This window comes from Astyanax mexicanus, chromosome 14, assembly GCF_023375975.1.
Source record: "Astyanax mexicanus isolate ESR-SI-001 chromosome 14, AstMex3_surface, whole genome shotgun sequence".
NCBI classification, from domain to species: domain Eukaryota; kingdom Metazoa; phylum Chordata; class Actinopteri; order Characiformes; family Acestrorhamphidae; genus Astyanax; species Astyanax mexicanus.
Window position 1 is genome coordinate 46,815,939 of NC_064421.1, and position 27,877 is coordinate 46,843,815.

Genomic DNA, 27,877 nt, shown 5'->3' on the forward strand with positions numbered 1-27,877 from the left:
GCTCACTCTCCTGAAACATGATGAGGCGTCCAGCCCTCTGGGAATCCCTCCCGGCCCGGAGCGCCCGGCGCATCTGTGTCCACCAGAGGCGAGAGCGGCGACCGCGGCCGTAACAAACATCAGCCGGGGAGAAAAGTGATAGAAACCTTCAACTCTGCACTCCTCCGTCATCTGCGGTCCAAACCCAGAACTGTAGTTCTGAAGCATCCAGTAGTAAAGTTACCTCCAACCTCCAAAAGAAGCTCTCTGAGAAGATCCTTCAGGAAGAATCCAGCTCTTCTTCTCTCTTCTTCTAACAGAAGCTGATGCTGCTGAAGCTTTGGATTGCTATTATATTATATTATATTATACTAAATATCTGCGTCAAATCTAAAGAAAAAGTCACACTCTGAAGGATCAGCCAGAGATTTCTACTCTGCCTGATAATGGCTTCAGGTTTTGGGGGGCTTCATTCCATTCAAAATGCTCATATCTGGAGGATTTCTGATCCTGCGCTCCATCAAAATGCCTCTCTTTTCTCCACCGCACGCCTCTCCTTTCTGTCCGAATGAGAAGCTCGAAGACGAAGAAGATGAAGCTGGTGGATTTTTGTGCGCTCTGCGAAAAGGAGAACTGGAGCCGAGCAGTGGAAACTAACTCTGAAGCATTGTATAGGTAAGTAAGCTATAGATGCACCCTTAAAAAGAGGTCTAAATAGCGGTAATGAGTATGGAATTCTGAGAATACAAGTTCTCATTTGAATGAGTGATGGATTCAGGTTGTTTGAAGGGCAGATGCAAAAAAATAAATAAATAAAAAGGGCACCTAGTGCACTATATAGCACAACTATAGTGTATTGGCAAGAATGAAGTTTATTGGGGTTATAAAGTGCAACATTAATGTCACTAACATGCAAGTAAAATGCATGTTTATTGTCCATCATACAGTATTGTATCAGAACAGTGGCATCTGAAGACTAACAAGATCTAACAAGAAATTTAGTTAAAAATGATTCAAAGTCTATTAGCAAATATTTGTATATAAATAGTTAAAATTTTAAAAATGAATTAAATCCATACTGTGTTTTGGAGAATTGATACATTAAAATAAAGTATAAGAGGTAAATACTTATGTCAATCTTTCTTATATATCCCTGTACACAGATGCCTGCATATTTACATTAAATGTGATTATGTAAAGGCTGGGCAATATATTGAGTTTTTAAGAATTATTAATATATTTTCATGTGAGATCTAAAATGAGACAGTATCTTTTATATTGCAATTTATATTGCAATTAGCTTCGACAGTTTGCCTTTCTCTTTCTCTTCTCCCAGTTTGAAAAAAAAAAACAAAAAAAAACATTTTTTTGGTATTTTACTATTTATATGTTTATGTTTGAGTAAAATGAACATTGTTGTTTTATTCTATAAACTACGGACAACACTTCTCACAAATTCCACATAAAATATTGTCATTAAGAGCATTTATTTGCAGAAAATGAGGAATGTCTGAAATAAAAAAAAAAAAAAAAAAAAAGATGCAGAGCTTTCAGACCTTAAATAATGCAAAGAAAACAAGTTCATATTCATAAAGTTTTAAGAGTTCAGAAATCAATATTTGGTGGAAATATTCGTTTTTTTACTCACAGTTTTCATCATGCATCTTGGCATCATGTTCTCCTCCACCAGTCTTACACACTGCTTTTGGATAACTTTACGCCACTCCAGCTGCATCTTCCTCTTGATTATATTCCAGAGGTTTTCAATTTGGTAAAATCAAAGAAACTCATAGTTTTAAGAGATCTCTTATTTTTTTCCAGAGCTGCATATCATATATAGATCACCTTTCAGCAAAAAAATAAAAAATAAAATATTGGTTTTATTCCATATCGCCCAGCCATAGATGAAAATGACATGTAATAAGGAAACCTTTTGCATGACTACATAATTAGGGCTGTGTATTACCAAGAATCACAATATTTATCATGATTCAGAGGCTAGAATTTAATAAATTGCAATATATTGTGATACTGTAACTTCCATTTAAGTCCAAATAAGGCATGAGATATCTAGAAATATCTAGAAATGACACTATGACACAAGGGAAAGTATTTTTTTTGCAGCTTATACACCAGTGTAAATTTAGTCTTGAAGAAATAATAAGATAGTAAGTAAGCAACAGCTCACCTACTTTCTGCTTCCGGTTGCTCAGACTAGAAGAGAGGGGGCGGAGCTATGTTACCATTACACGTTACATGATTGGTTAGGGTTCTGCTGCTGTCAGCTTGACCTACTATTTATAAGAAATTGATCAGAAATACTGTGTATATTTATACAGGGGGATCAGATTTAACACAAATTACCTCGATTCGAAACAAAACTCAGATTTAGGTTTCCAGGAGTTTTTAAGGAGTTTTTAGTGGATTTTGACTAAAATTGCACTACAGAACTGTAGTGAGAACAGTGAGAACATTGCTGCTCCAGCAGTGATGAAGATGAGTGTAGGGTGAGTGTTGTGTCTGGAGTGTTCAGGGTCAGGTTCATTCTAGGGACAGCAGCACTTCCAAGTGTGTACAAGCACGAGACTGATAGAAATAGGCAGAGTATGCTATATTCATGCAGGAGTCTGTGCCTGCTGAGAGGTCTCAACATATATTTTTAATGCTGCCTGCCGCCTCAGAGAAAGGAAATGTTATTTAAGAGTGAGAGAAAGAGAGGGAAAAGTGATAAAGCAAATTTTTCATAACTAAATTAAAGGTCATAAGGTTAAAAAGTTCTCGACTTGTTTGGTTACGAATCTTAAGAGCAGAGTTCAAGATTTTTACAACATAGCAGCTCATGATCACCTCATTTATTAAGTAAAAAGTACTAATATAGTGCTAATATATAAATATATTTGTAATTTTTTATGCAATTGATTTGAAATTGCTTAAAATACTGAAAAAAATAAAAATATATTTAAAATGTACGTCACATATAAAGAAAATTAGAATATCATTGAAAAGTTACTTTATTTCAGAAATTCAGTTCAAAATATGAAACTCATATATTATATAGATGTATTAAACACAAAGTGATCTATTTTAAGCTTTTTTTTATTTTATTGTTGATGATTACAAAGCTTACAGCCAATGAAAACCCAAAAATCAGTGTCTCAGAAAATTTGATTATATTATATAATATTATTATAAGACCAATTGGTACTTGGTACTTGGCAGTGTGGGCAGTCTGCCAAGTCCTGCTGGAAAATAAAATCCACATCTCTATAAAAAGCCATGTCATCTGCTGGTGTTGATCCACTGTGTTTTATTATCAAGTCTAAAGTCAGTGCAGTTTTGTTTTCCCACAAAATCTTACAGCACTTCATATCTTACAGCTTCCCTCTGCTGCTGACAACTTTTATGAAGATGCAGATTTCATTTTCCAGCAGGAATTGGCACATTGCCCACACTACAGTCAAAAGTACAGATTGGTCTTATATAACAGTCGAATATTTTGAGACATTGATTTTTGTTTTTTTATTGTCTGTAAGTCATAATCAGCAACAATTAAATAAATATAATATATGAGTTTCATATTTTTTATATGTTTGATAAATAAATGCATGCCCATGCTTTATATGAATTTTTGTATGTCAGTGCTTTATAACATGAGAAAATTTATAAACAACCTTTTCAAGATATGCAATGTTAAATATATATTTGTTTTTATTATTCAATTTTTATATATTTTTTATTTTTAGTGATGTATGTTGAATTTTGAAATGCCTATGCTCAGTTTATTTGTTAGATTTTACTCATTTTATTTAACACTCAACAGAACCAACCCCCAATCCCAGAGATATTTTAATATTGCAATACATACACTGCAAATATATAGTAAAATTATGCACTCGCAGTTTTTTTTCCCCAATATCATGCATCCCTAGGTTTTTTTTTTTGCACGTAAAAAGTCAGTTGGTGTGATCACCTGCTGTTTCAGATCTGAAAGTGAAAATGTGATCTAGCTGCTCGTCTAAATAAAGCTCAAGTTGAACACTTTCCCAGTACATTAAAATCTACAACACTGGTGCCAAACAGGGGGGGGGGGGGGTGGGGGGGGTCCTCACACATTCTAAAATTACCTGAAATAAACTGGAGGAAGTTCTTTGATTGCTTTTCTTGTTCCAGACAAACTATTGTATGATCTCACTACAAACTGGATTTTGTACAAACATTTTAGATGCAGAAGAGCTTTCTTTAAATCACCTTAAATCGTCCCTGTAAGAAACATTGGCTTCCCAATTATTCAGTTTAAAGATATTTTGTTTCATTGAGAAAACAAATGTAACTGAGAAAAAAAATATATAAAATATATATAAATACAGTTACTTTATTTCAGTAATTCAGTTTGAAATGTGAAACTCATATATTATATAGATGTATTGCACATAGAGTGATCTATTTTAAGCATTTATTTATTTTATTGTTGATGATTATGAAGCTTACAGACAATGAAAACCCAAAAATCAGTGTCCAAGAAAATGTGTGTGGATTTTATTTTCCAGTAGGACTTGGCACACTGCCCACACTGCCAAAAGTATCAGATGGTCTTTTATAATGTTCTAATCTTCTGAGATTTTTTTATTTTTTTTAATTCCATTTTCATCCCAATTTACAAGGCCATTTAACCAACACACTCATTAGGGCTCCCCCTCTATCACTAGTGATGCTTCACCACCTGGAGGGTGAAGACTCCTCCGATACATGTGAAGTCAGACTCCACCTCTTTTTGAACTGCTGCTGATGCTTTAGCATTGCCGAGTAGCATTACAGCGCTAACGCTCGGAGGAAAGCACAGCGACTCGGTTCTGATACATCAGCTCACAGACGCAACCTTGTGCTGATCCACATCACCCTAGTTATGAGTGATGAGGGGAAAGAGTGTGCACCATCTACTGTACTGTACCCACCAGAGAGAGAGCAAGGCCAATTGTGCTCTCTCAGGGCTCCAGCAGCTGATGGCAAGCTTCATAAACGGGATTCGAACCAGCGATCTCCTGATCATAGCTGCAGCGCTTTAGACTGCTGGACTACTCGGAGCCCACGAGTTTCACATTTTGAACTAAAATACTGAAATAAAGTAATTTTTCAAATGGTATTTTTTATATGCACTAGTTTTTAGTACAGGGACCTTGAGAGTAAAGAGAATTAAAGAGAAAAATTCTGTGAAAAACACACAAAGCAGTGCTCAAAACACTGTTATGGACTGCATTCATATTTTTACACAACAGTTTCCAGGGTATTCTGGGTGGATAATGATTTGCAGGTGTAATCAGCGCACTTCAAAATGTGAAGGACTTGTTACAAAACACACAGAAACTACAGGCTTTTATATCTGCTCAGAGTTTCTCTGCATCATTTTAAAATGTGTTTTTATCTCACTAATATATAAAAGACTCCTGCTTTCCCTGCATTTCCTATAAAGCACTTTATAAACTATAAACTCTTTCCTATCTGTTTCATACTTGCATGGCCTAACCATTAGCTGGGTTTATACAAAAGTTTTTCTTCTTCGTCGTCTTCATTATTATTATTATTATTATTATTATTATTATTATTATTATTATTATTATTATTATTATTATTATTATTTTAATTATTTCACCAATTTGAGAACAAACCAGACTACAATATAACCTTCAAATGGCATGGTTGATTTTTTAATGCACACACATTCTGATCTTATATCATATACTTTGTGGTCGATCATAAATTTGCCATATTTGACAGAGTCTCAATCTGCTGATCATATTGGATGAAGATTTGCTGTTTTTTATGCCACTAGAAAGGTCCCCTAGCTCAGAAAACATGTTTTTAACATGCTTTTAAACTTTAAAACATTTTAAAAATATATTTATTCCATTTTTTTACCATTTAAACTACAGAAAAGAGCTAATTTATGTGAATGAATGATTTTTTCTTTAGTTTCTTCTTGTGTAAAAAAATCATGCAATTTTCTATTAAAAAGTCAACTTATCTGGGTTGAGAGCACTCTTCTTTGCAGAATTGTTTTAATTCAACCACATTGGAGGGTTTTTGAGCATAAACTGCCTATTTAAGATCATCCACAGAATCTCAATCAGACTTTAACTTCGGTCATTGTCCTGCTGCAGAACCCAAGCATGCTTCAGCCCGGACATTCTCCTTCAGGATTTTCTGGTAGAGAGAAGAATTCATATAGGTTTTTATATCCCTGTATTTCTTTTGCATATGGTAATGGTTCAAACTGGCACAATAAAGTTTGGGGACACTCAAATTACATTTAACCAGGACAAATATTACAACTAGCCCCTCTGTTACAGTCAGTCTCATGTGTTATAACATTTATGTTGAGAATAAGAAATTGTCAGTATAAGCCCTGTAGAAACTTCTACAGAAAAACGTGTGACATTCGGGTGGTTAAATATAGTATATAAAACAGTATATAATCTGCTGCACTGTATATGTGTGTGTTATCCACCACCCATGAAGAACTACTGAAACTCCCTCCCAGCCATGCCTTTATAGTATACACTATAGCTCATCTTGTTCTGAGCACAGTTTCGTTACTCTTCAGCTCATCAGTTGTCAGTTTCTGACCACAGGATCACGCTCGACTGGATACTGGTGGTTGACAGACACAGAAAACACAGCAGTGTCACGTTAACCACCCTGCCCAGGGCCTCCTGCATGTTATAGAGGGCCATAATTCAGATTATAGGAGGCCCAGGGCCAGGTTAAACTTTGTAGCCCATCTCTTATGAAGGTGAATCTGACCCACTTGTCTTAGTATTTGTTTATATGTTGATATATGACTTTTCCTATATTGTAAATAAATACTGAAGTGATTCAGACTATGAAGAAACACATAATGAATCATGTAGCAACTTAAAAAAGTGTTAAAAACACACAAAAATACTCTGTGAAGAAGCATTTAGATACTCTTATCTGGAGAGCTGTTTTCTTATCTGAACATGCAGTTTCTGAGGCTGGTAAATTTTGCTCTTTCTTTCCAGGGGTGGTCCTGATGAGAGCCAGTTCGATCATGTTCTTAATGGTCTTTTTGACTACACTTGAGGATACTTTCATAACCTGGATTTGAACATTACTCAAATATTCACTATTCACCGTATACCTGTAACTCTACCTCTTCACTACTTTACTTTAACTGATGCTCTCAAACACTTTATTAAGAGACAAGAAATGAATCAAGTAATTAACTCTTGATGAGTTCAGCACAGCTGTTAACTGAAAGCCTGAATTCCAGGTAGTTCTACTTCATAAAGCTGACTGAGAAAATCCAGCAGCAACAATCTAAAATATGGTTTTATTCATAGTTTGGATTACAGAGTAGTAATCTACAATGCAGAATATTTTATATAATATATACTTTTAAATACATAAAATACCAAAGATCACAATGCCCTGGTTAAGGACCCAACACCAGCAGATCACATGTCTCTCCAAACCATCACTGATTGGTGGAAACTTCACACTAGACCTCGAGCAGTTTGGACTGTGTGTCTCTCCACTCTTCCTCCAGACTCTGCTCCCTTGATTTACTTTAAATGAAATAAAGTAAAATTTACTGATGATCAGTGATGGTTTGGAGAGTCATGTCTGTCATCTGCTGGTGTTGATCCACTGTGTTTTATTATCAAGTCTAAAGTCAGTGCAGTTTTGTTTTCCCACAAAATCTTACAGCACTTCATATCTTACAGCTTCCCTCTGCTACTGACAACTTTTATGGAGATTGGATTTCATTTTCCAGCAGGACTTGGCACACTGCCCACAATACTGCCAAAAGTACCAATTGGTCTTATATAATATTTAAGTTGTCTGAGACACTGATTTTTGGGTTTTCATTGGCTGTAATCCATAATCAACAATAAAAGAAAATTTGATATTCTATTCTATTATTTTTAAGACGCACTCGTATATCTAGTCAGTGGATGCCCTATACAATAGTTGTCCCTTTTTATTGATGGGCATGGAGGATTCGGGAGACAATTTATGCAGCAGCAGATGGGTTACCGTCAGTAAGTGACATGTCTGTGCTCTAGCCAGCCAAAAATGTATTCTTTCATAGCAACCGTTGTTATGTTGAACATGCTTTACATAACATAGCACAAAATCTATTCAGCCTTATTTCTAAAGCTGCAAAATGATTCAGATATAATCACAACTAATTGCATAACACTGTAGTTATTTAGCATAATCCAAACTTTAATACACCTTTTGCGATCATAAATACATTTAAAGAGTGATGTACGATTTCTAAGGCTAGAGATATACTTTTATACATTTTTTATTTCTAATTTTTATTCAATTTTCTCCCCAATTTACATGGCCAATTACCCAACCCACTTACTACGACTCTATTATCTCCATCACTAGTGATGCTCCAACACACCAGGAGGGTGAAGACTAGCACACGCCTCCTCCGATACATGTGAAGTCAGACTCCGCCTCTTTTCAAACTGCTGCTGATGCTGTAGCATTGCCGAGTAGTTCTGATACATCAGCTCACAGATGCAGCCTTGTGTTGATCCACATCACCCTAGGAGTGATGAGGGGAAAGAGAGATCATCATCTACTGTACCCACCCAGAGAGAGAGCAAGACCAATTAAGCACTCTCAGGGCTCCGGCAGCTGATGGCAAGCTGCATGACCGAGATTCAAACCAGTGAACAACCAATGGTTTATAAAGAAAAATTATGAAAATGATCAGGGGTGCCCAAACTTATTTATACCACTGTAATCAGTATATTCAGTAGTAGTCTTCTCTTTGTTCATGTCCATTTCCTTCATTTCTTTTCCTTTCTGCTTTTTTCTATTCTCTTTTCTCTTCTTCTGGTCATATTATAATCTCTGTACACTCCTGCTTCTCTCAGCGTGAGTTTCTCACTCTCTCACTCCCCTTCAGTCCTGGAGATCTTTTCCTGCAGCCCCTGTAGAGATCATGTCCTGGGGGAGTGAGGCTGAACACTGTGTGTTAAGGCTAAAAGAGCAGCTTCAACTGAGAGCGGTCTCACACTGATTCTGCATTGTGTTGTAAACATGCTCGACTGTAACACAGATGAGCTTTAGTTTTATATTTGAACAAGTCTTTTTAAAATTAGAGTTGTTTTTTATAATATGGCGTTTTTTGATTTTTTATTACTGTGTGATTTAAGGACGCGTTTAGATTATCGTTACTTATACTATACATTATTATTTCAATGATGGAAGACAGGATTTAGGAATAATGAGGAGTTTATGCCATTTATGCTTCTACGCTCTATTTTGCATCATTAACAGCTGTAGAAGATTCATTACTGAGGCATAATTTTGTATATTCCCAAAAACTGTGAGCAAATAAGAGGAATTTTATATGATTTAAATGAACATTGTTGATCTGCTTAAAAAAGTAATACATTAATTATAAATGCTTTAAAAAATGTAAAATAAATTATATATATATATATATATATATATATATATATATATATATATATATATATATATATATATATATATATATATATATATATATATATGGATCATTATGCAAAGTACATTGTTTGATTATTGATGGGTATTGTCTAATTATATTGCTTGATTTCATGAAAGAAACAGTTTTTAAAAAAAAAAAAAAATATATATATATATATAGTTTGTAATTTATCAATTGTTCCTTTCAGAAATTAAACATGATTTGTAGACGGCCCCTTTAAGAAACCTTCAAATATACAAAACATAATATAATTTATAGACAGTACCCTTCAGAAATTAAACATAGTTCCGTAAAGGGACAGTGAACAAATAACATTGTTTGATTTCTGAAGGGTGTTGTCTAAAATGAGAAAAGCGCAGCGACTCGGTTCTGATACATCAGCTCACAGACGCAGTCTTGTGCTGATCCACATCACCCTAGGAGTGATGAGGGGAAAGAGAGAGCACCATCTACTGTACTTTACCCACCCAGAGCATATCTGTCAAGTTTTGGATTTAAAAATAAGGGAAATTCAGTAGTTTCCTGGCCAAAACAGGACACTTGACAGGTATGATCCAGAAAGAGCAAGGCCAATTGTGCTCCCTCAGGGTTCTGGCAGCTGATGGCAGGCTGCATGACCGGGATTCGAACCAGCTATGCATGCAGCTATGCAGAAGCAGAACTGAGTGACCCTGGTCAGGTGCAGGCTGAATCATTTCCCATTAAGATAACCTACTTAACCTACTTATACACAGCAGGGCTGCCTCTTTTCCCAGGAAAGGATTAGACCTAAAGCTTAGTCCAACAATAGTCCAAGACTAGGCTTTCTCTGTGCTCCTGAAAATATCAATAAAGATACAGATAACAGAGATTGCTATGAGCTATTGTTCCTACAAATCTCTTTTGCTACAGGACAAAAACACAGACACTTAAAATGATCAAAGCATGACGATATGCATTCTTCTCTTCTATAGAGTCAGTTAGGCATGATTACCTTAAAGAGATTAAAGTCATTTCCCAACCGCTATCATATTCAGCAAATTATCCTTCATATCCCACAAGCGCAAATTACAGCTATTATGTTCTCCGAGTTCCGGCTGATCTTACACAGCAATAAGATGTTCCCAGGAGTGCAGGCAGTAGAGGTGTGAAATACAGCGTAATGCGTTTATATTAAAGTGGAGGATAAACCGCATTAAATGAACAGGAAGGATGAAGTTCAACTGGCAAATTAAATTATTTCCACAGCACTTTTTTATTTGAAGTTTCTAATGTGCTCTTTTAGAAATTAAAAAGGAGTAAACTTTTACCATTAGATTTTCATTACCTGTAAAATATATTAAAGCTGTTTAAGTTACTATATTGTTGTCTGATACATTGGCATAGGAACTGGGGGGGGGGGGGTGGGCGGAATAGGTGGATTTGTTTCCCCCCTCAAATTATATAGCAGAAAAAGCAGAAATTGTTTTAAAAATTGTTAGTGTTGCGATTCATTGCTCTCATTACCAGTGTTGTGCCGAATTAGCCGCTAACCGTGCTTAGTGCTAGCTCTTTCACCATTCAGAGGTGAGTATATCAGACTGTAGCTTGCATATTTACCGTATTAAAACAAGCTACTTGGTATGAACTGCTAGCTAATATCTCCCTGGCTTACCGCAACACTCAGTTTAACGCTGTCGGATGGTATTAGCTGTTAACTGCGGCTAGCACTAGCGGTTAGCTCTTAATGCTAATGCTAATGCAACCTTAGTGGAAATCTGGAAATCCAAGCTTACTGTAAATAAACAGAATCTCTTTACTTACCCAAATAAACAGTTTTTTAGGAAAGAAATTTGTGTAGATTAACATCCAGTGCTTGTTTAGCTTGAAAAGAATTTTTTTTTTTTTTTAGAATTACAGTTTTGTTTACCTAGCTTAGCTTAGCTTAGCTTTACACCCAGGAGAGACCTGCTGAATCAGAAGGAAAACATAAGGACACCCCTGTTTCTTACTAGTGTCACATAATGTATAAAAATACATTTAATAATAAATGTATAAAATTAGAGCATAAAATAGACATTTATTGATAGTGTGCCTTATAATATATTACATATAATTATAATCTATTGTTAAAAAGGGCTACATAAATAAATGTAAGCTTCATCTGCAATTGCATTGTTGAATGGCAGTTTTAAAAAATGAATGTTATTACACTTAGTAGTATTAAAATAATTGATTTAATAAAAAAGATATTATTTTTAATGCTTGTTTATTGCAATCTACAAGCAGGAATGACATGACTAACATTTTGTATCGTACTACAATATTTAGTATTTAATATATATGCCTTATTTTTCAAATACAGATAATAAACTGGCCTCGTGAAAGACAAGAATAGGAGTCATCAATTTCATCAGCTGCAGTTTTAATCATATCTAGAGTTACACAAAGGCTGTTATATAGGATTCATTCATAAGAAGCAATTTGTCTGTTTGCCAAAGAAGAAAACAGCTTTGATTACATAATAATAAAAAAAATCTATTTTTTTTTTTTTTTATTCATAACAATATAAACTATATTGTAATATTCATGTTACTGTTTGTAAACACCCATAACAGACTTTACCTGAGATTACTCATATGTGTAATAATATAATACTGGATCCGCTCAGTGTCTGCGCTGGTCCTGGAGCAGTCTTGTCATAGGTCTCTGAATGCCAGATATGCGAGATCTTAGGTATGGGTCAGTACACTGACTCCAGGCATGCAGGCTGCAAGTACAGTGCCAGAAAGCCCTTGGCCTGTTTCCACAACACACACACACACACACGGATGTACAGCAGCGGGCTGAGAGATTAGTCAGTGATGTATCAGGGCCTTTGTGTAGACACAAAGGAATTTAAACTCTAAAAATCTTCAGACAGGAGATGAAGGACAGACACTCTTCTAGTATGACAGTAAAAATTATTAACCTATCCTTTCCAGAATCTCTCCAAACTGTGCTCCATCCCGGGAGGCACTCCATCAGCCCTTAGATCATCAGCTCCTGCATGTTTTTGGAGTGTTTTAACTTAAGTTCTGTGTTTAATGAGTGAACTGCATGGTCTTCTCTCCTTTTTTAACCCTCCTGTCTAGTTCTGGGTCAAATTGACCCGTTTTAAAGTTTAAAGATATGGGAAAAATTGTTAAAAAAGTATTTTTTTAATGTGAAACGTCTTGTGCTTGCCTTAATTAGTGTAATCGACATATAATATGAAGATAGTTCATCTAACATATCTGCAACCATTCACCCCCTGCAAAAACAAAAACAAAAATTTAAAAATTACAATGTTATGTTTTTAGTGTTATGTAAAACTAATATGTTTATATTTAAAAGTAGTGAAAAATTAAAGCAAGTTTGAAATGATTAGCAGCCACACCCATGACATAATGACCTAATTAAACATGGTGACTAAAAATATACATAAACATTAAATGTCTGGTTTCACTTCAATTTCACGTTCACTTTTGCTTCAATGTTTGGGAGATTTTTACAACAAAAACATTTTAGAGTATGTCCAGTAGTAAGGCAATGTATGACATCTGTTACGACATGTTTAGGGCTTTTTTACGTCAGCACTATTCAGCAAAGTTCCTCTAAAGCAGGGGTGTCCAAACTACGGCCCGCGGGCCATTTGCAGCCCGTTTCCTTTTTTGGAGCGGCCCACGAGGGATTTTAGAAATAGAATGGCCGCTGTTAAGCAGGTTTTTTATAATGTGAGATTCAAAGTTTGAATGCTAGGTGTCAGAAACGGGCCACAGAGTCTAAAAATGGCGAGAGTGAAGTTGTAGCGCAGAAAAACGGGCCAAAGAGTCTAAAAGCGGAGAGGGTGTGCATTTCTAGCACAGAAAAACAGGCCAAAGAGTCTATAAGCGGAGAGAGTGCGCAGTTTTAGCGCAGAAAAACAGGCCAAAGAGTCTAAAAGCGGAGAGGGTGCGCATTTCTAGCGCAGAAAAACAGGCCAAAGAGTCTATAAGCGGAGAGAGTGCGCAGTTTTAGCGCAGAAAAACGGGCCAAAGAGTCTAAAAGCGGAGAGGGTGCGCATTTCTAGCGCAGAAAAACGGGCCAAAGAGTCTATAAGCGGAGAGAGTGCGCAGTTTTAGCGCAGAAAAACGGGCCAAAGAGTCTATAAGCGGAGAGAGTGCGCAGTTTTAGCGCAGAAAAACGGGCCAAAGAGTCTATAAGCGGAGAGAGTGCGCATTTATAGCACAGAAAAAGGGCAAATGAAATGAAACATCAATTTGAAAAATCTTAGTTTACACAACACTGTCAAATAAAGATAAAGATAGTAAGTCAAGTAAAATGGTGTGTAAATGAAAATAATCAGGAAAATGTATTATTTAAAGTGGTATATTTCATTATTTGTGTCATTACAGAGTCTGTGGCCCGTGACTTCAAATATATTTCTCCTTCTCCTTCTGCACAACTCTAGGAAACCATCCTTGGGTGGGCCAAGAATCAATTTTTCAGGGTCACACCCGGACTCAACCACAGCTTTATTACTTACCCATAATCAACTTTTAAACAGTCAAACAGCCTCAGCTTTAGAAAACAACCTCAAGTGTGAGGATATCTAAAGTGTCCTAGAATATGTGACCTCAAACAGATGGGCTCTCTGTGGAAGAACTTCTTCTTGAAGGCTAGCTTTGATGTAGACCAGCCTCAGGTGGACCGTCTTTAAGTCTTTTCCTCCCCAAAACCAGACGTATTCACCGCGCTGCTTCCTTATCTCTTTGATAAGGGTCCCTGCACTGTAAATACTTCTCTGTAACACAAACCATATCTGCTATTTATAGTCCTACAAGGCCTGACTACCCAAAGATGCATCGGAGTTGTAGCTCCAGCAATGATTCATCTGGATCAAAAGCGTTTTTTTCAGAACACTGGAGACATTAGAGAGCAGCCTTGATGGTGCAAGGTGCTCTGTATTTTGCAGGACTGTGTTATAAAGATATAAAGGAAGAAGAAAACAAAAGGCTTTTTTCATAGCAGCTCGTTTGTAGATTAATAGTGGAGGTAGAATCTACAATATTTTATCTGTGATTGAAAAATAATGCATGTGCTGTGGCAGTATTTCACAGTAAAACTAATACAGCTCGCTTTTCTTATCAGTCAGCACCCACCTGCTGTCCTGTTGTGCTTCTGTTTAAATAGGGAACTATGCTATGAATGGTCAGGAGCTTCTGCTCAGCAACATGTGATTCAATTAGCATCAGAAAGACTTGGTACCAAGTCGAACCAATTTAGATTAAGGTTTGGGGTATTTAGCAATACATATATTATAATATGTTTTTTTTATTAAGAGAAACACTTCTTTACATTATTAGGGTTTTTTTAACTGCATTTATTTCGATTCAGCTGAAAGAAGAGAGTAAGCCATGATTTGGTAATTGGTTTAATTTTCAAAGGCATTATGTAGGAAATGGCATGCGTGCTTTTATTGGTATTGTTTCTAAGTGTAGTTTGCACTTTAACCCTTGTGTGGTGTTCGGGTCTGTGGGACCCGTTTTCATTTTTCATCAAATGATACAAAAAAATATTTTTTCTAACTCAAACTCATTGGCATTGGCTCATTTTTTTGAGAAACATATATCAAAACACATTTTCGATACACACACACACATTTATATTACATACAGTATGTTTGGACAAGGGCTAATAAACATTGCTTCAATTGTAAATTTGAAACTAAACAAATTTTCTACTCATATCTTGAGTTTAATTCATTTTCTTTTACATTTTATTAAAAAACTAATAAAAAAAGAGTAGCACTTTTTAAAAGAAATGTAACATAAGAAAGGTAAAGGGCAAATATTAACCATGTAAGATGTTTATATTGCTTGCAGTTTAGGTGAAGCGAGCATGTGTAAAGCATTTTAATGTAAAATTGCTTAACTTTGCTGAATTAAATACAAGTAAAAGAGTAAACGAGTAACAAAAATATGAACACCACACAAGGGTTAAAACTCTTACACATTGTGCAAGGTGTGTCACGATGCTTATTGCTATCTAACACTTCCCTTAATAGTCTATTCTCATGCCTTGTGCTTGCTTTGTTTGAAGGTCTCATTGTTCTTTGTTCTTTGTGAAATACTATAGGTCACTCTGAGTTGTGTATGATAATGCATATGAAACTGTTTCTCAGCCTAACGTTTCTCGGCCGCGGGGTCACTCAAGTCTGACCTTATGCAAAGTTTAAGGGTTAACTTTATAACTAAGGCTGTATCTCTGAAAACATTTTGTCCTTTGAGTTTTAGAGCTGTAAAATTAACTGTGATTGGGGGGGATGATTGGTCGGGAAAGACAGGTAGGTGTTCTCTGCTGCAGTGCTGATAGCCAATCAGAGGTGATATATTTGCATGTATGAATATTCATGAGCAAGAGCCAAAAGCTGTCTTTCTTCAGAGACCTCTAATTCAGTGATCTAAAGCAGGGCTACATAGAAACACCTGATCATTTTTTTTTCACAAAAAAACAGCTCACATGGCATTAATTCTAGACATTTTAAAATAAATGAAAAAACGATGGAATGAGAATTTTAAATAGCAACATGGCTTGATGGGCGTGGTAGTCTCAAAAAGAGAGTTTTGGTTTTGGTAAAATTCAGGCATATTGCTGTCTTAGCAAGAGAAAACACAGGTGGTGCCCTGACTGAACAAAAAGTCAACAGATGTGTATATATATATATCATCATTCAGAAAAAATAGAGATTTTAGCCATATTTTTGCCCAGACCTAGAAATAACGTAAAAAAAAAATAAATAAAAAAAAATTATATATATAAATAAAATATATATAAAATATATATAAATTAATAATGATTTCAAACAGGTGATTATAATTATGATTTAATACAATAGTGGTATCCAGAAAAGATGGGCAGGGAATTTCAGTTCAATTGAATTTAATAGATATGCAGTTGAATGTTAGTTAAATGTCAGTTGGTCATTAATGTGGCCATCAATTGGACTAACCAAGCAAAGTGTTATCAAAGTCAGTTTATATTTTATCCATAAAATGAACCTTATATACAACAAATATACAACTTCTGAATCTCAAATACATCAAATTAAAGCATTCGTTCTGAAATAAACAATTATAGCTTGCTAAATCCTCATTATTTATACAAAATTTCACATCTGAACCTTGAGAAAGCTTGAACAAGAACAAGCTGACTGTAGCTTTTCGCACTGAAATGTTTAGTTAGTCTGTACGGATTTCGTCCAGTCATTTGAGTTCTTTTGAAGTACACGCAAATCTTATCATCTCGCTTTATTTATATGCAGGAAGCAAACTAAAAAAAAAAAAAAAGAAAAAAAAAAAAAAAAAAAAAAGAGTTATCAGGACCGCATCAGCACATTACCCCGCTGCAGAACTTCTCTGCTACAGGACAGGGGAAGTTGAGTTTGCCCAGTGCTCTGCATTCAGGGTGTCAAGTGTTGAAGCCGCTGAGTCACAGTCTGAGTCACTGAGTCCGAGAGAGAAAGAAAGAAAGCATCTTTACTCGTGTGTCAGTGAATACGAGTCATCACTAATTCAACATCATCCTCAGCCCACGCTATTTTTATGGCAGGAGGGCCTCAAGAGACCCTCGCTACACATGCATTCGATCATCTAGAGGTGAAAACAGCGTCCAGGAATTCTGTAATATATACAGTGATTACAAAATTCCTGAATGAATCAGTTTATAGGTTTATGTTTGATCAAAATGAACAAATCATGCAAAGATAACAAGTTCATATTCATAAAGTTTTAAGAGTTCAGAAATAATCAATATTTGGTGGAATAACCCTGGTTGGTTTTTAATCACAGTTTTTTTCATGCATCTTGGCATCATGTTCTCTTCCTCCACCAGTCTTACACACTGCTTTTGGATAACTTTATGCTGCTTTACTCCTGGTGTAAAAATTCAAGCAGTTCAGTTTGGTTTGATGGTTTGTGATCATCCATCCGAGGTACACTGTACTTCAGTGGAGTATCTTTACTTTTCTTTATAACCTGACTGGTAGAATTCATATATAAGGAGCACCAGATTATAAGGCAAACTGTAAATGTTTGGGAAAATTAAAAGGATTTTAAGTGCTCCTTATCATCTCAAATATATAATAAGAATTGCATTTTTTGCATATATTAAAAAAAGCAATGTGTAAAATAATAATTCCTTACTTAATTATTTTTTCCAAATTGACCAATTTTTATACGCTCTGTAATTTAAAATGTTTGCTTTTCAAACTGCAACACAGGCCCCAAATACATAATTTAGATTTTTTTTGTATTATGAATCCACATTCTTAATAATTTTCATTATGTCTATTGGTATTTTGTGATATTCAAATTATAAAAGAGCTTTGTTCGAACACTTTTAAAGGAAAAGAGGCAGGTGAAGTTCCATTTCTAAAATGACAGAGGCAAGGAAACAAAAAATCCCGAACCTCCCAGAGCTTGTTTTGATGTTGATGGTGTGAGTTATGTAAAATGTCATGGCATCCGGCTGAAGGGCAAGGTGAAGATCTGCTCAGGATGAACACAGGAACACTGGGTTTCTCACACGGCCGCCAACTGCAGCGTGGGCACTGAGATCCAGAATGCAGCAGCACGTCTGGTCTTCAACCAGCCAAAACGGGCACATGTCACTCCGCTGCTCATTGAGCTCCATTGGCTACCAGTTGATGCTCGCATCAAATTCAAAGCTCTTACAATCGCCTACAAGGTGATGACAGAACAGCTCCTTCCTACCTGCACTCGCTCCTGAAGGCTTACGCTACCTCCCGGCCGCTGCGCTCCTCCAATGAACGTCGCCTCGCTTTGCCAAACATTCACACAAAGCAATCCAGACTGTTCTCATACAGAGTTCCCCAATGGTGGAACAAAGTACCTTCTACTACCAGATCAGGAGAATCTCTCACTATCTTTAATAAACTCCTGAAGACAGAGCTCTTCAAAGAGCTCTTACTCTCCTAACACCTCTAACTAACTACCTTCTAATACCAGATCAGGAGAATCTCTCACTATCTTTAATAAACTCCTGAAGACAGAGCTCTTCAAAGAACTCTTACTCTCTTAACACCTCTAACACACTAACTACTTCTAACCTCATTTCCTTCTTCCTCTCCTTCACTCCTCTATCCTATTATTTCCCTTTGACCTCCTTTTATCCCTATCCAAAGATGTTTTACCTTTAAACTTATTTTACATTGTACTTGACTATTGTAAGTCGCTTTGGACAAAAGCGTCTGCCAAATGTAATGTAATAACCAGAGTGGACATGCTGGAACAAATATAGAGATATTCTGCTTTAGCTTCTTACTATTTTAAACAGGGAATGATTTTATTTCATTCATGTTTTTGGTTTGCAATCAATTTAGTTTGCTTTATGCTCTTCATTTAGAAAGCTAAGCGTGAAGGATGCACTTATTGTGAACTAAATTAAGCTAAATTGAGCAGCTAAACTGCTGACTACCATTGATGCAACTATACTAATGTCTAACCAATAACCAATGCATTGTGGTGAAGTTTACTTTTACTTTAGTTGAATGTATTTAACTGAAAACAAGCTGTATAGAGAACTTACAGGTAATTATTTACTTTGGATGCACTTCTGGTTTCCTAATGTTTGGGCTATAAGCCACTATTTTTTTCACCGGCTTTGAACACTGTGGCTTTTTTAACGGTGCAGTTCACATAATGTTTTTTTCTTGTTTTACGTGCTAACGAGCTTTATGCCACCAATTCAATCAAATCCTTGGAAATGTAAATTTACTGTAAATATACAAAAGTGCTTTACTCACCCAAATAAACTGTTTTCAATTAAAAAAACAAGTGTGTAGATTAATCCAGGGCTCGTCAGGATGACTAAGTATTTGCAGCTACTCTAAATCAGCGTGAATCGTGGATTTAAAGAGGAAGGCTTGGATGAAAAGCGGCGAGAAATAATTTACCAAAACCGGCCGCATACAAAGAGCAACTTTTGCTGAAGTCTGCCAGCGGATCCTGACAGTTTGGAGCAGTGTCAAAAAATCCACAATCAGCCGCGGGTTATTTATTAATTATTCATAAAGATTTTAATAAAGTTTGTCTCAACTTTCTAATACAGAAATTCAGTTTCTGCTGCTGCTGCTGTGTATTAGAACAAGGTCATTCTTTCAAGCTCAGAAATGCATGAAAGCTGGGAGGGTGGGCGTGGCTAAGCCCTTGACATGGGTTTCAGTGTACCTGGCAATCTAAAATTAGGTGACCAATGGCTAATTAAAGTCAACGCCTCCTTCTAAGCCCCGCCCACCAGTGAAAACTGTTCCAAAACAGCAAAAAGCAAAAAAATGATACAGAAGCAATTCCATCGAGTATGCATATGCTCATGCTCATGCGCGCACACACACACACACACACACACACACACACACACACACACACACACACACACACACACACACACACACACACACACACACACACACACACACACACACACACACATACACACACACACACACACACACACACACACACACACACACACACACACCACAGTTTTACTGCTGCTTTAGTCTTTTACACTGTCTACAATCGCTTTTACAAATGGTCTATATTTTTGGAGCTCTTATAATTTTTGGTATTGCTACTGCTATTAAAAAAGCTGCTGGTTACGGGTCTTGAAAGTGGAAATTAAAGGAATTTGGATGAAGTGCCAGTGAACCACAGGAATCCCCTTTTTCAGTTTTCCAGCTCTTCCAGTTGGTACTGCAGTTCTGCCCTTGAGCAACACATTTAACCCCGGATAGCCTCAGGGAGACTGCACGCCCATAATCCACTGCAGGACCCATATGTCGCCTTGGATAGAAGCATCTGGCGAGTGACATCGAATTATGTCCAGTAAAAACCAGCCGATTCTGAAATAACCCAAAGATCTGTTTCTTGATATGCTTGTTGAGATTAAATATTCATTTACAGATCAGTTCCTTCACTTTAATGGAGAACACTGGTGTAAAATTGACTTTTGGTGTAGTAAAACATGATAAAAAAGTACTTATCTTTATTGAATAGCCCATCACCGCTCTCCTACAGCTTTCTGAGATACAGTAATTTTGTGATTTTTAGCCCAGCATTCTCAACGGCCATATCAGGGCATATTTTGCCATAATAAATAGATTTTTACACCGTTATCCAGCTCAAAGTAGCTTAACAACTGCTTGGTAGAATCTGGTGAGAAGCTGCCGTGATTTGAGCAGCCTTGGTATTTTTTGGATACAATCCGGGTTAGCACCCGAACATCCCTTTCAGACAGCTTCCTCTTACAGCGTCCACAGTTAATCCTGTTGGATGTGGTTGGTTCTTCTTGGTGGTATGCTGACGTTACCCTGGATACCGTGGCTCTTGATGCATCACAAAGACTTGCTGTCTTGGTCACAGATGCTCCAGCAAGACGTGCACCAACTATTTGTCCTCTTTTGATATCTGGTGTGTCACCCATAATGTGTGCATTGTGTGTAATATTTAGAGTAAAACTGTTCTCTTACCCTGATAATTGAACCTTCACACTCTTGCTGCTCTTACTGGTGCAATAATGTGCAATTAATGAAGATTGAACACCAGGCTGCTCCAATTTAGCCATGAAACCTAAAATCCCACACTAAAATGATGACAGGTGTTTCAGTTTGATTGTGCAACCCCTGTATATGTGTCTATGTCATTATCAGTACAGTGATGGCGACACCCAGAGCTACAAAGAAGCGCTATGGGTTGTAAACAGTGGTTTTTAATAAGCTTTGTCTGCACTTTTTAGGTTATTAATGCCTCGTTTTAAATGTCAGAGCTCTACCAAGGAGGTTTTAGGCTACTTTGAGCCTGGATATCAGTGTAAAAAGCTATTTATCGGGGTAAATATGCCCCAATACAGCCGTTGTAAAGAGTGCTGGGCAAAAAGAACAAAATTACTGTAACTCAGAAAGCTGTAGGAGAGCAGTAAGTACTTTTTGTCATGTTTTACGACACTAAAAGTCAATTTTACACCAAAGTTTTTCAGTTATTTTAGTCAGCACACACACACGCACACAAAAACTGACCTCAGGCCTGTAAGCAGTTCCTGTTTCTCTGAGTAACGGCTCTTCTGAGAAAAGACAGTGGCACAAACACCACATCTGCCTACAAGTCCATTTAAAAACAGGCGCAGGGGAGCGCATGACATGCTCAACTGTTTTTTTCTTTCTTTTTTTGAGTGCTTGTTTGTTTTGCCCTCCAGCAAATCCTGGAGCACATTCCCTGCACCTGAAATTATGTTGGCTCTTGTCTTCCAAAAGCAATCGACTGTCCGTTTCCCTAGAAACAAAAAGCCGCAGTGATAGATGGGCCGCTCTCCTCGCTCTGAACGCACTGCTTCGTGTGTGCTCTGTCTGATGCAAGATGTAAAAACACGCCTGTATATGAAGCTGAAAGCCACCGTTTCCACTTAATCCGACCCTCGTTCCTGAAGGCCTCTGTTTCTGGGGAAAGACAGTGTCGTTAACGACTCGCTCGTCACCACGTTTCCATTTTTATATCAGGAGCGTGTCCGCGCTTACCAGCCAGGTGCCGGGAGACAGTATTGAATAAGAAAAGAATGCAGAAAAGAGAAAGAAGAAATGATTAGCAGCTGTTTTCACCACTCTAAAAGTTCACAAAGGAGGAATAAAACTTTTTTTGTTTAAATGTTATTGGCTACAATAATAAAAAACATTCGATTATATAAGCTGAAGAACAACAAGGCCACACATTGTCTTCTAAAACAATAGTAGTGCTCGTGCTCGGGCCCAGTCAGCCCACAGTGACTGCAGTTGACTAATGCTACATTTCTGCGTTTCTACATTTCTGCTACATACAAAACCGTACATACATCTCTGATACAAATATTTAGTTGGAACTGCTTCAAAATAGTATAAAATGCAATAAAATTATGCAATTATAAAACTGCACAGAGGGCTTTTAAGTTAAAACAATAAGCCAAATTTAAGGAAAAAAACAAGGGAAGGACTAGAAAGGTACACTAAATTAAGAAAGGTACTCTAAACTGACATTAAGATTTTATAGCTAAAAAAAAAGAGCAATGTAAAGTGTAAAATTGTCCTGTAACTAGAGCTGGACAAATATAAAATATATAAAATATATACAAATAATTCAAATAAAATTTCCTATTGTATCGAGAATATCATTATGCAGACTATAAAAAAATGACAGTTTAATTGGATGATGAGCAGAAACTATTTATATATATATATATATATATATATATATATATATATATATATATATATATATATATATATATAAAAATAAATAAATCACTGTACTCTTTATTAAAGAATATTTGAAAAGCAGGATTTAAGAAGAAATACTGTGTATTTATAAGAATAAAATACTGTGTATTTGGCCTGGGCGATAAAAAATTACTGGAGGACCACGAAAAAAAAGAGTTTAGAGAAAAACAGTAAATAATTTAGAGGGCATCTGAGAAAAAAAAACAAAAAAAAAAAACACACCTACGTGGTTGTTCCAGACGGGAATAAAATGACCCCAGGACCCCCTGAGAAACTACATTACCAGTGCACAATTAGCAAAGACAAATAAAGTACACTTTTTTAAAGTAGACTGAAATATAGATTAAACAGGTCAAATATATGTATAAGTAGAAAAAGTATACTTCAGTTATTCTGCATATAGTTCAAGTAGACTATTATTATTATTATTATTATTATTATTATATTTAAACAAACACAAAACTTTTTCACACGGGAAGGCAGAAGGTTGAGGACATGATGTCGATTTAACGTTAAAATTTCAACATCTAATGTTGTTTCAATGTTGTTTCAACAACAGACATTACTTCAACTATGTTTTAAACACATTTTAAGGTTGAAGGTCGGTTGTGTAGCAGCTGGGACGCTACTGAAAAAAGCTACAGTTTATATTTCTAACCCATCCTGAAGTTAAACACCTCAGTTGAAGGTATCACTGCACAGCGGCAGCATTTATTATAAAACATTATCCTACCTTTTGCAGAGCAAAGTAATCTAAACGTGGTTGCGCGTTCAGGACTGATGAACCTCCTCATCAAATCCCGGCTGTTCTTTTGCTTGTTAACTAATTACTAATTAAACAGTAGAGGCTTGATTGCCAACACCTTGTTCACAGGTAATACGTGCTGGAGGTCTGAACTTCCCTTCCTCAGTTTAAAAAGCCAAGTTTCCACCTTTTCCTCACTTTTAGGTTTCCTTTCAGAGGAACAAATTAAGCACAAGGTCTTATATCGTTCACATGAAGCCATGAATCCAGCTAGAGTCTTTAAAAAACTTTAAAAAAGTAATTAAAGAGCCACTAAATCTTAAACCATAGTTTTTTATTAATAGCTTATTAATAATTTTTATTTATTTATTTTTATAAAATGTTATGTCATCTGCTGGTGTTGATCCACTGTGTTTTATTATCAAGTCTAAAGTTTTGTTTTCCCACAAAATCTTACAGCACTTCATTCTTCCCTCTGCTACTGACAACTTTTATAGAGACGAGGATTTTATTTTCCAGCAGGATTTGGCACACTGCCCACACTGCCAAAAGTACCAATTAGTCTTATAATAATATAATATTCACATTTTTTGAGACACAGACTTTTGGGATTTTATTGGCTGTAAGCTATAAATAATCATCAACAATAAAAGAAAAAATAAAGGCTTAAAATAGATCACTCTGTGTTTAATACATCTATATAATATACGAGTTTCACATTTTGAATTGAATTACTGAATTAAAATAACTTTACAATGATATTCAAAGTATATTCTTGAAAAATATAAATATGTTGAGTGTGTGCTATGTGTGGCCAGAAACTCAAGGAAGGACAAATGTCTCCCCCTTCTGGTAGCAGCCAATCTACACACACACACACACACACACACACACACACACACACACACACACACACACACTTTTTACTAGTGGAAAAACAGTAGATCAACGTATACTAAGCATTATTATTATTATTATGCTATAGTGCACTAAAGTGTTCTTGTAGCCACATTATTATTAATCAGTATATTTAAAGAGTGCTAAAATTGAACTTTTTTTTTGTACTTATTATACTTTAATTATAGTATAAAAATAGAACAAAAGTGTACTTAACTGTACTAAAATGGAACTATTTTAAATATACTGTACTTAAGTAACATTTAAACAATTAACTACTTCATGTATGTAACCCCATATTTTAAATATGCTTCCAGTAAAATTATAATACGTTTTATTAGTATATTAGGAATGTACCAGGAATTGATTAAATATATGTGATTTTGTTTTTTTTACATTAGAGTACAAATATTCTTCTTGTGCCTTTTTTTTTGTAAGTAGCACACTTCTAGTATACTTTGTTGGGTATAAAAAATATATATTTTAATAGACTATAATAGAAATTTGAGCATGTTACAAATGCTATTTTTTTTACATTTAAATGTGTTATTTAACACTGTAACCTATAATTTACTTAAATTTATAATTATAATGACAGAGCATTGAATTACATTTTAACTGTTATATTAATATATACTACCTAAATATATTTAAAAAACATTTTTACCAATGTAGTAATTTAATTTACTTTCTAAAAAGTCAGTTGTTTTTAACACACTTTGCAAAAATGTTTTACAAAAGTATATTTGTAAATAAGTGTTTTAGAAGTATATTGAATTAAACATTAAACAACTAAAAGGGTACTTCAGGTAGTACTTATGTACTTTAGCTATTACAGTAAATAAAGCTGTTATTTTCTGTATATTTACAGAATTCACATACTTAGATATGCTGTTTTCTCAATATGTCTTTTACAGAACAATTAAGTGTTTTTTTTCACCTGGGTTTTTTTTATATAGCATATGAGTATTTCTTATTCAATTCATCTTTAAATTAATATATATATTAATATGTTTTTTTTTTTTTTTTTTTGCTTGTTCCCTCAGAACAGACAAGTCAGCATGGGGCGCAAACTCTTCCAGAAACTTCCCATGAACTTCTGCTAGGAGTTAGGCGGAAACGAGAGCCATGGATGGAGGCCAAATGGAGAACTCCTCACTCGGCGCCAACGCATCCGACATCCATCTCGTCACTCACAGCCTGTGGGAGGTCATCACGATAGCAACGGTCTCAGCCATAGTGAGCTTGATCACGATAATCGGGAACGTTCTTGTGATGGTGTCCTTCAAGGTGAACAGTCAGCTGAAGACTGTGAATAACTACTACCTGTTGAGCTTGGCATTTGCCGATCTAATCATTGGTGTTTTCTCAATGAATTTATACACTTCCTACATATTGATGGGTTACTGGGCACTCGGTAGCCTGGCGTGCGACTTGTGGTTGGCTCTGGACTATGTGGCCAGCAATGCCTCGGTAATGAACTTGCTGGTCATTAGCTTTGACCGCTACTTTTCCATTACGAGGCCTTTGACCTACAGAGCCAAGCGAACTCCGAGGCGTGCAGGAATCATGATCGGATTGGCTTGGCTTGTGTCATTCGTCCTTTGGGCACCTCCGATTCTGTGTTGGCAGTATTTCGTAGGCAAGAGGACGGTACCTGAGAGGCAGTGTCAAATCCAGTTCTTCTCAGAACCAGTGATAACCTTTGGCACAGCCATTGCAGCGTTTTACATCCCCGTTTCCGTAATGACCATCTTGTACTGTCGGATATACAAGGAGACGGAAAGGCGCACCAAGGACCTGGCCGAGCTCCAGGGCGTCAACCATTCTACAGACTCTACTACAGACACTAAAGCCCAACCACAGAGGGCCATCATCAGGTCCTGCTTCAGCAGCACCTCAAGAGACAAGAAGCGATCGTCCTGGTCCTTGTCCAGCCGCTGCAAATCCGTGAAATCCTCAGCTGCTTCAAACGACGAGTGGTCCAAAGCTGACCAGTTGGCCACCTTCAACAGCTACGCCTCTTCCGACGACGAGGACCGGCCCATATCTCCTGGAGTCCTCCCAGCGTACAGGAACCATGCGTGTGGCGAGAACAAAACTGGGCTGTCCAATGACAGTGAACAGCTGAGCACCCACGAAGACGACAACTTCTTCCCATCTCCAGTCAAAAGTAACTCCCAAAAGAGCAAGAAGTGCGTCTCGTACAAGTTCAAGACAGCCGCCAAAGAAGGCAACTCTCTGCAGACCAACAGCCAAGAAGACACCAAAGCAGCGTCCTTCTCCTCAGCCGAATCCATGAGCGCCCCGTCCACCGCTTCGTCCTCCAAACCCATTGACGCGACGCTCAAGAGCCAGATTACCAAGCGCAAGAGGATGGTCTTGATCAAAGAGAGGAAGGCCGCACAGACACTCAGCGCCATTCTGCTGGCCTTCATCCTCACATGGACGCCTTACAACATCATGGTGCTCATCTCCACCTTTTGCTCCGACTGCATCCCTCTGTCTCTCTGGCACCTGGGCTACTGGCTGTGCTACGTCAACAGCACCGTCAACCCAATGTGCTACGCCCTCTGCAACAAGAACTTTCAAAAGACCTTCCGGATGCTTCTGCTGTGCCAGTGGAAGAAGAAGCGTGTAGAGGAGAAGCTTCACTGGTACGGACAAAACCCTGTTGTGGGGAACAAGTTAACGTAAGGGCATCTGAACAAAATCGACGATAATGATGATGATAATGAGCGCACGCTAACTGTTTCGATAAACCCTCTCTAGAATCTAGATGAATAATACAGAGAGTGAGAAGTGACTTATGTACAGGGGTTGGACAATGAAACTGAAACACCTGTCATCATTTTAGTGTGGGAGGTTTCATGGATAAATTGGAGCAGCCTGTTGGCCAATCTTTAATCCATTAATTGCACATTGCACCAGTAAGAGCAGTGTTTTGCTCTAAATATTGCAATGCACACAACATTATGGGTGACATACCAGAGTTCAAAAGAGGACAAATTGTTGGTGCACGTCTTGCTGGCGCATCTGTGACCAAGACAGCAAGTCTTTGTGATGCATCAAGAGCCACGGTATCCAGGGTAACGTCAGCATACCACCAAGAAGGACCAACCACATGCAACAGGATTAACTGTGGACGCTGTAAGAGGAAGCTGTCTGAAAGGGATGTTCGAGTGCTAACCCGGATTGTATCCAAAAAACTCCATAAAACCACGGCTGATCAAATCACGCAGAATTCAATGTGCAACTCAACTCTCCTGTTTCCACCAGAACTGTCCGTCACCACAATCAATTATTGTGGCCTAAAACCAGGTGTTTCAGTTTCATTGTCCAACCCCTGAATATCTTAACGTTTACAATCAGACACAATTTCTGGTCTCTCTGGTGTCATCATCACTGTATATCTAAAAAAAAAAAGACTTTCCAGTGTTGTTTTCATAGGAATATG

The 27,877-nt window shown here is 36.7% G+C and overlaps 2 protein-coding genes across 4 annotated transcripts in view; one reads left to right on the plus strand and one right to left on the minus strand.

Moving 5' to 3' along the window:
- LOC103026471 (ER membrane protein complex subunit 7) overlaps positions 1-27,877 on the minus strand; it is a 246,781-nt gene that overhangs the window by 206,083 nt on the left and 12,821 nt on the right. The gene's annotated exons all lie outside the window — the stretch shown is intronic.
- Positions 6-27,828, plus strand: chrm5a (cholinergic receptor, muscarinic 5a). Its single transcript, XM_007257925.3, has 2 exons — positions 6-654; positions 25,467-27,828. Exon 2 carries the CDS (start codon positions 25,549-25,551, stop codon positions 27,115-27,117), a length of 1,569 nt encoding a protein of 522 aa, XP_007257987.2. The 5' UTR covers positions 6-654; positions 25,467-25,548; the 3' UTR covers positions 27,118-27,828.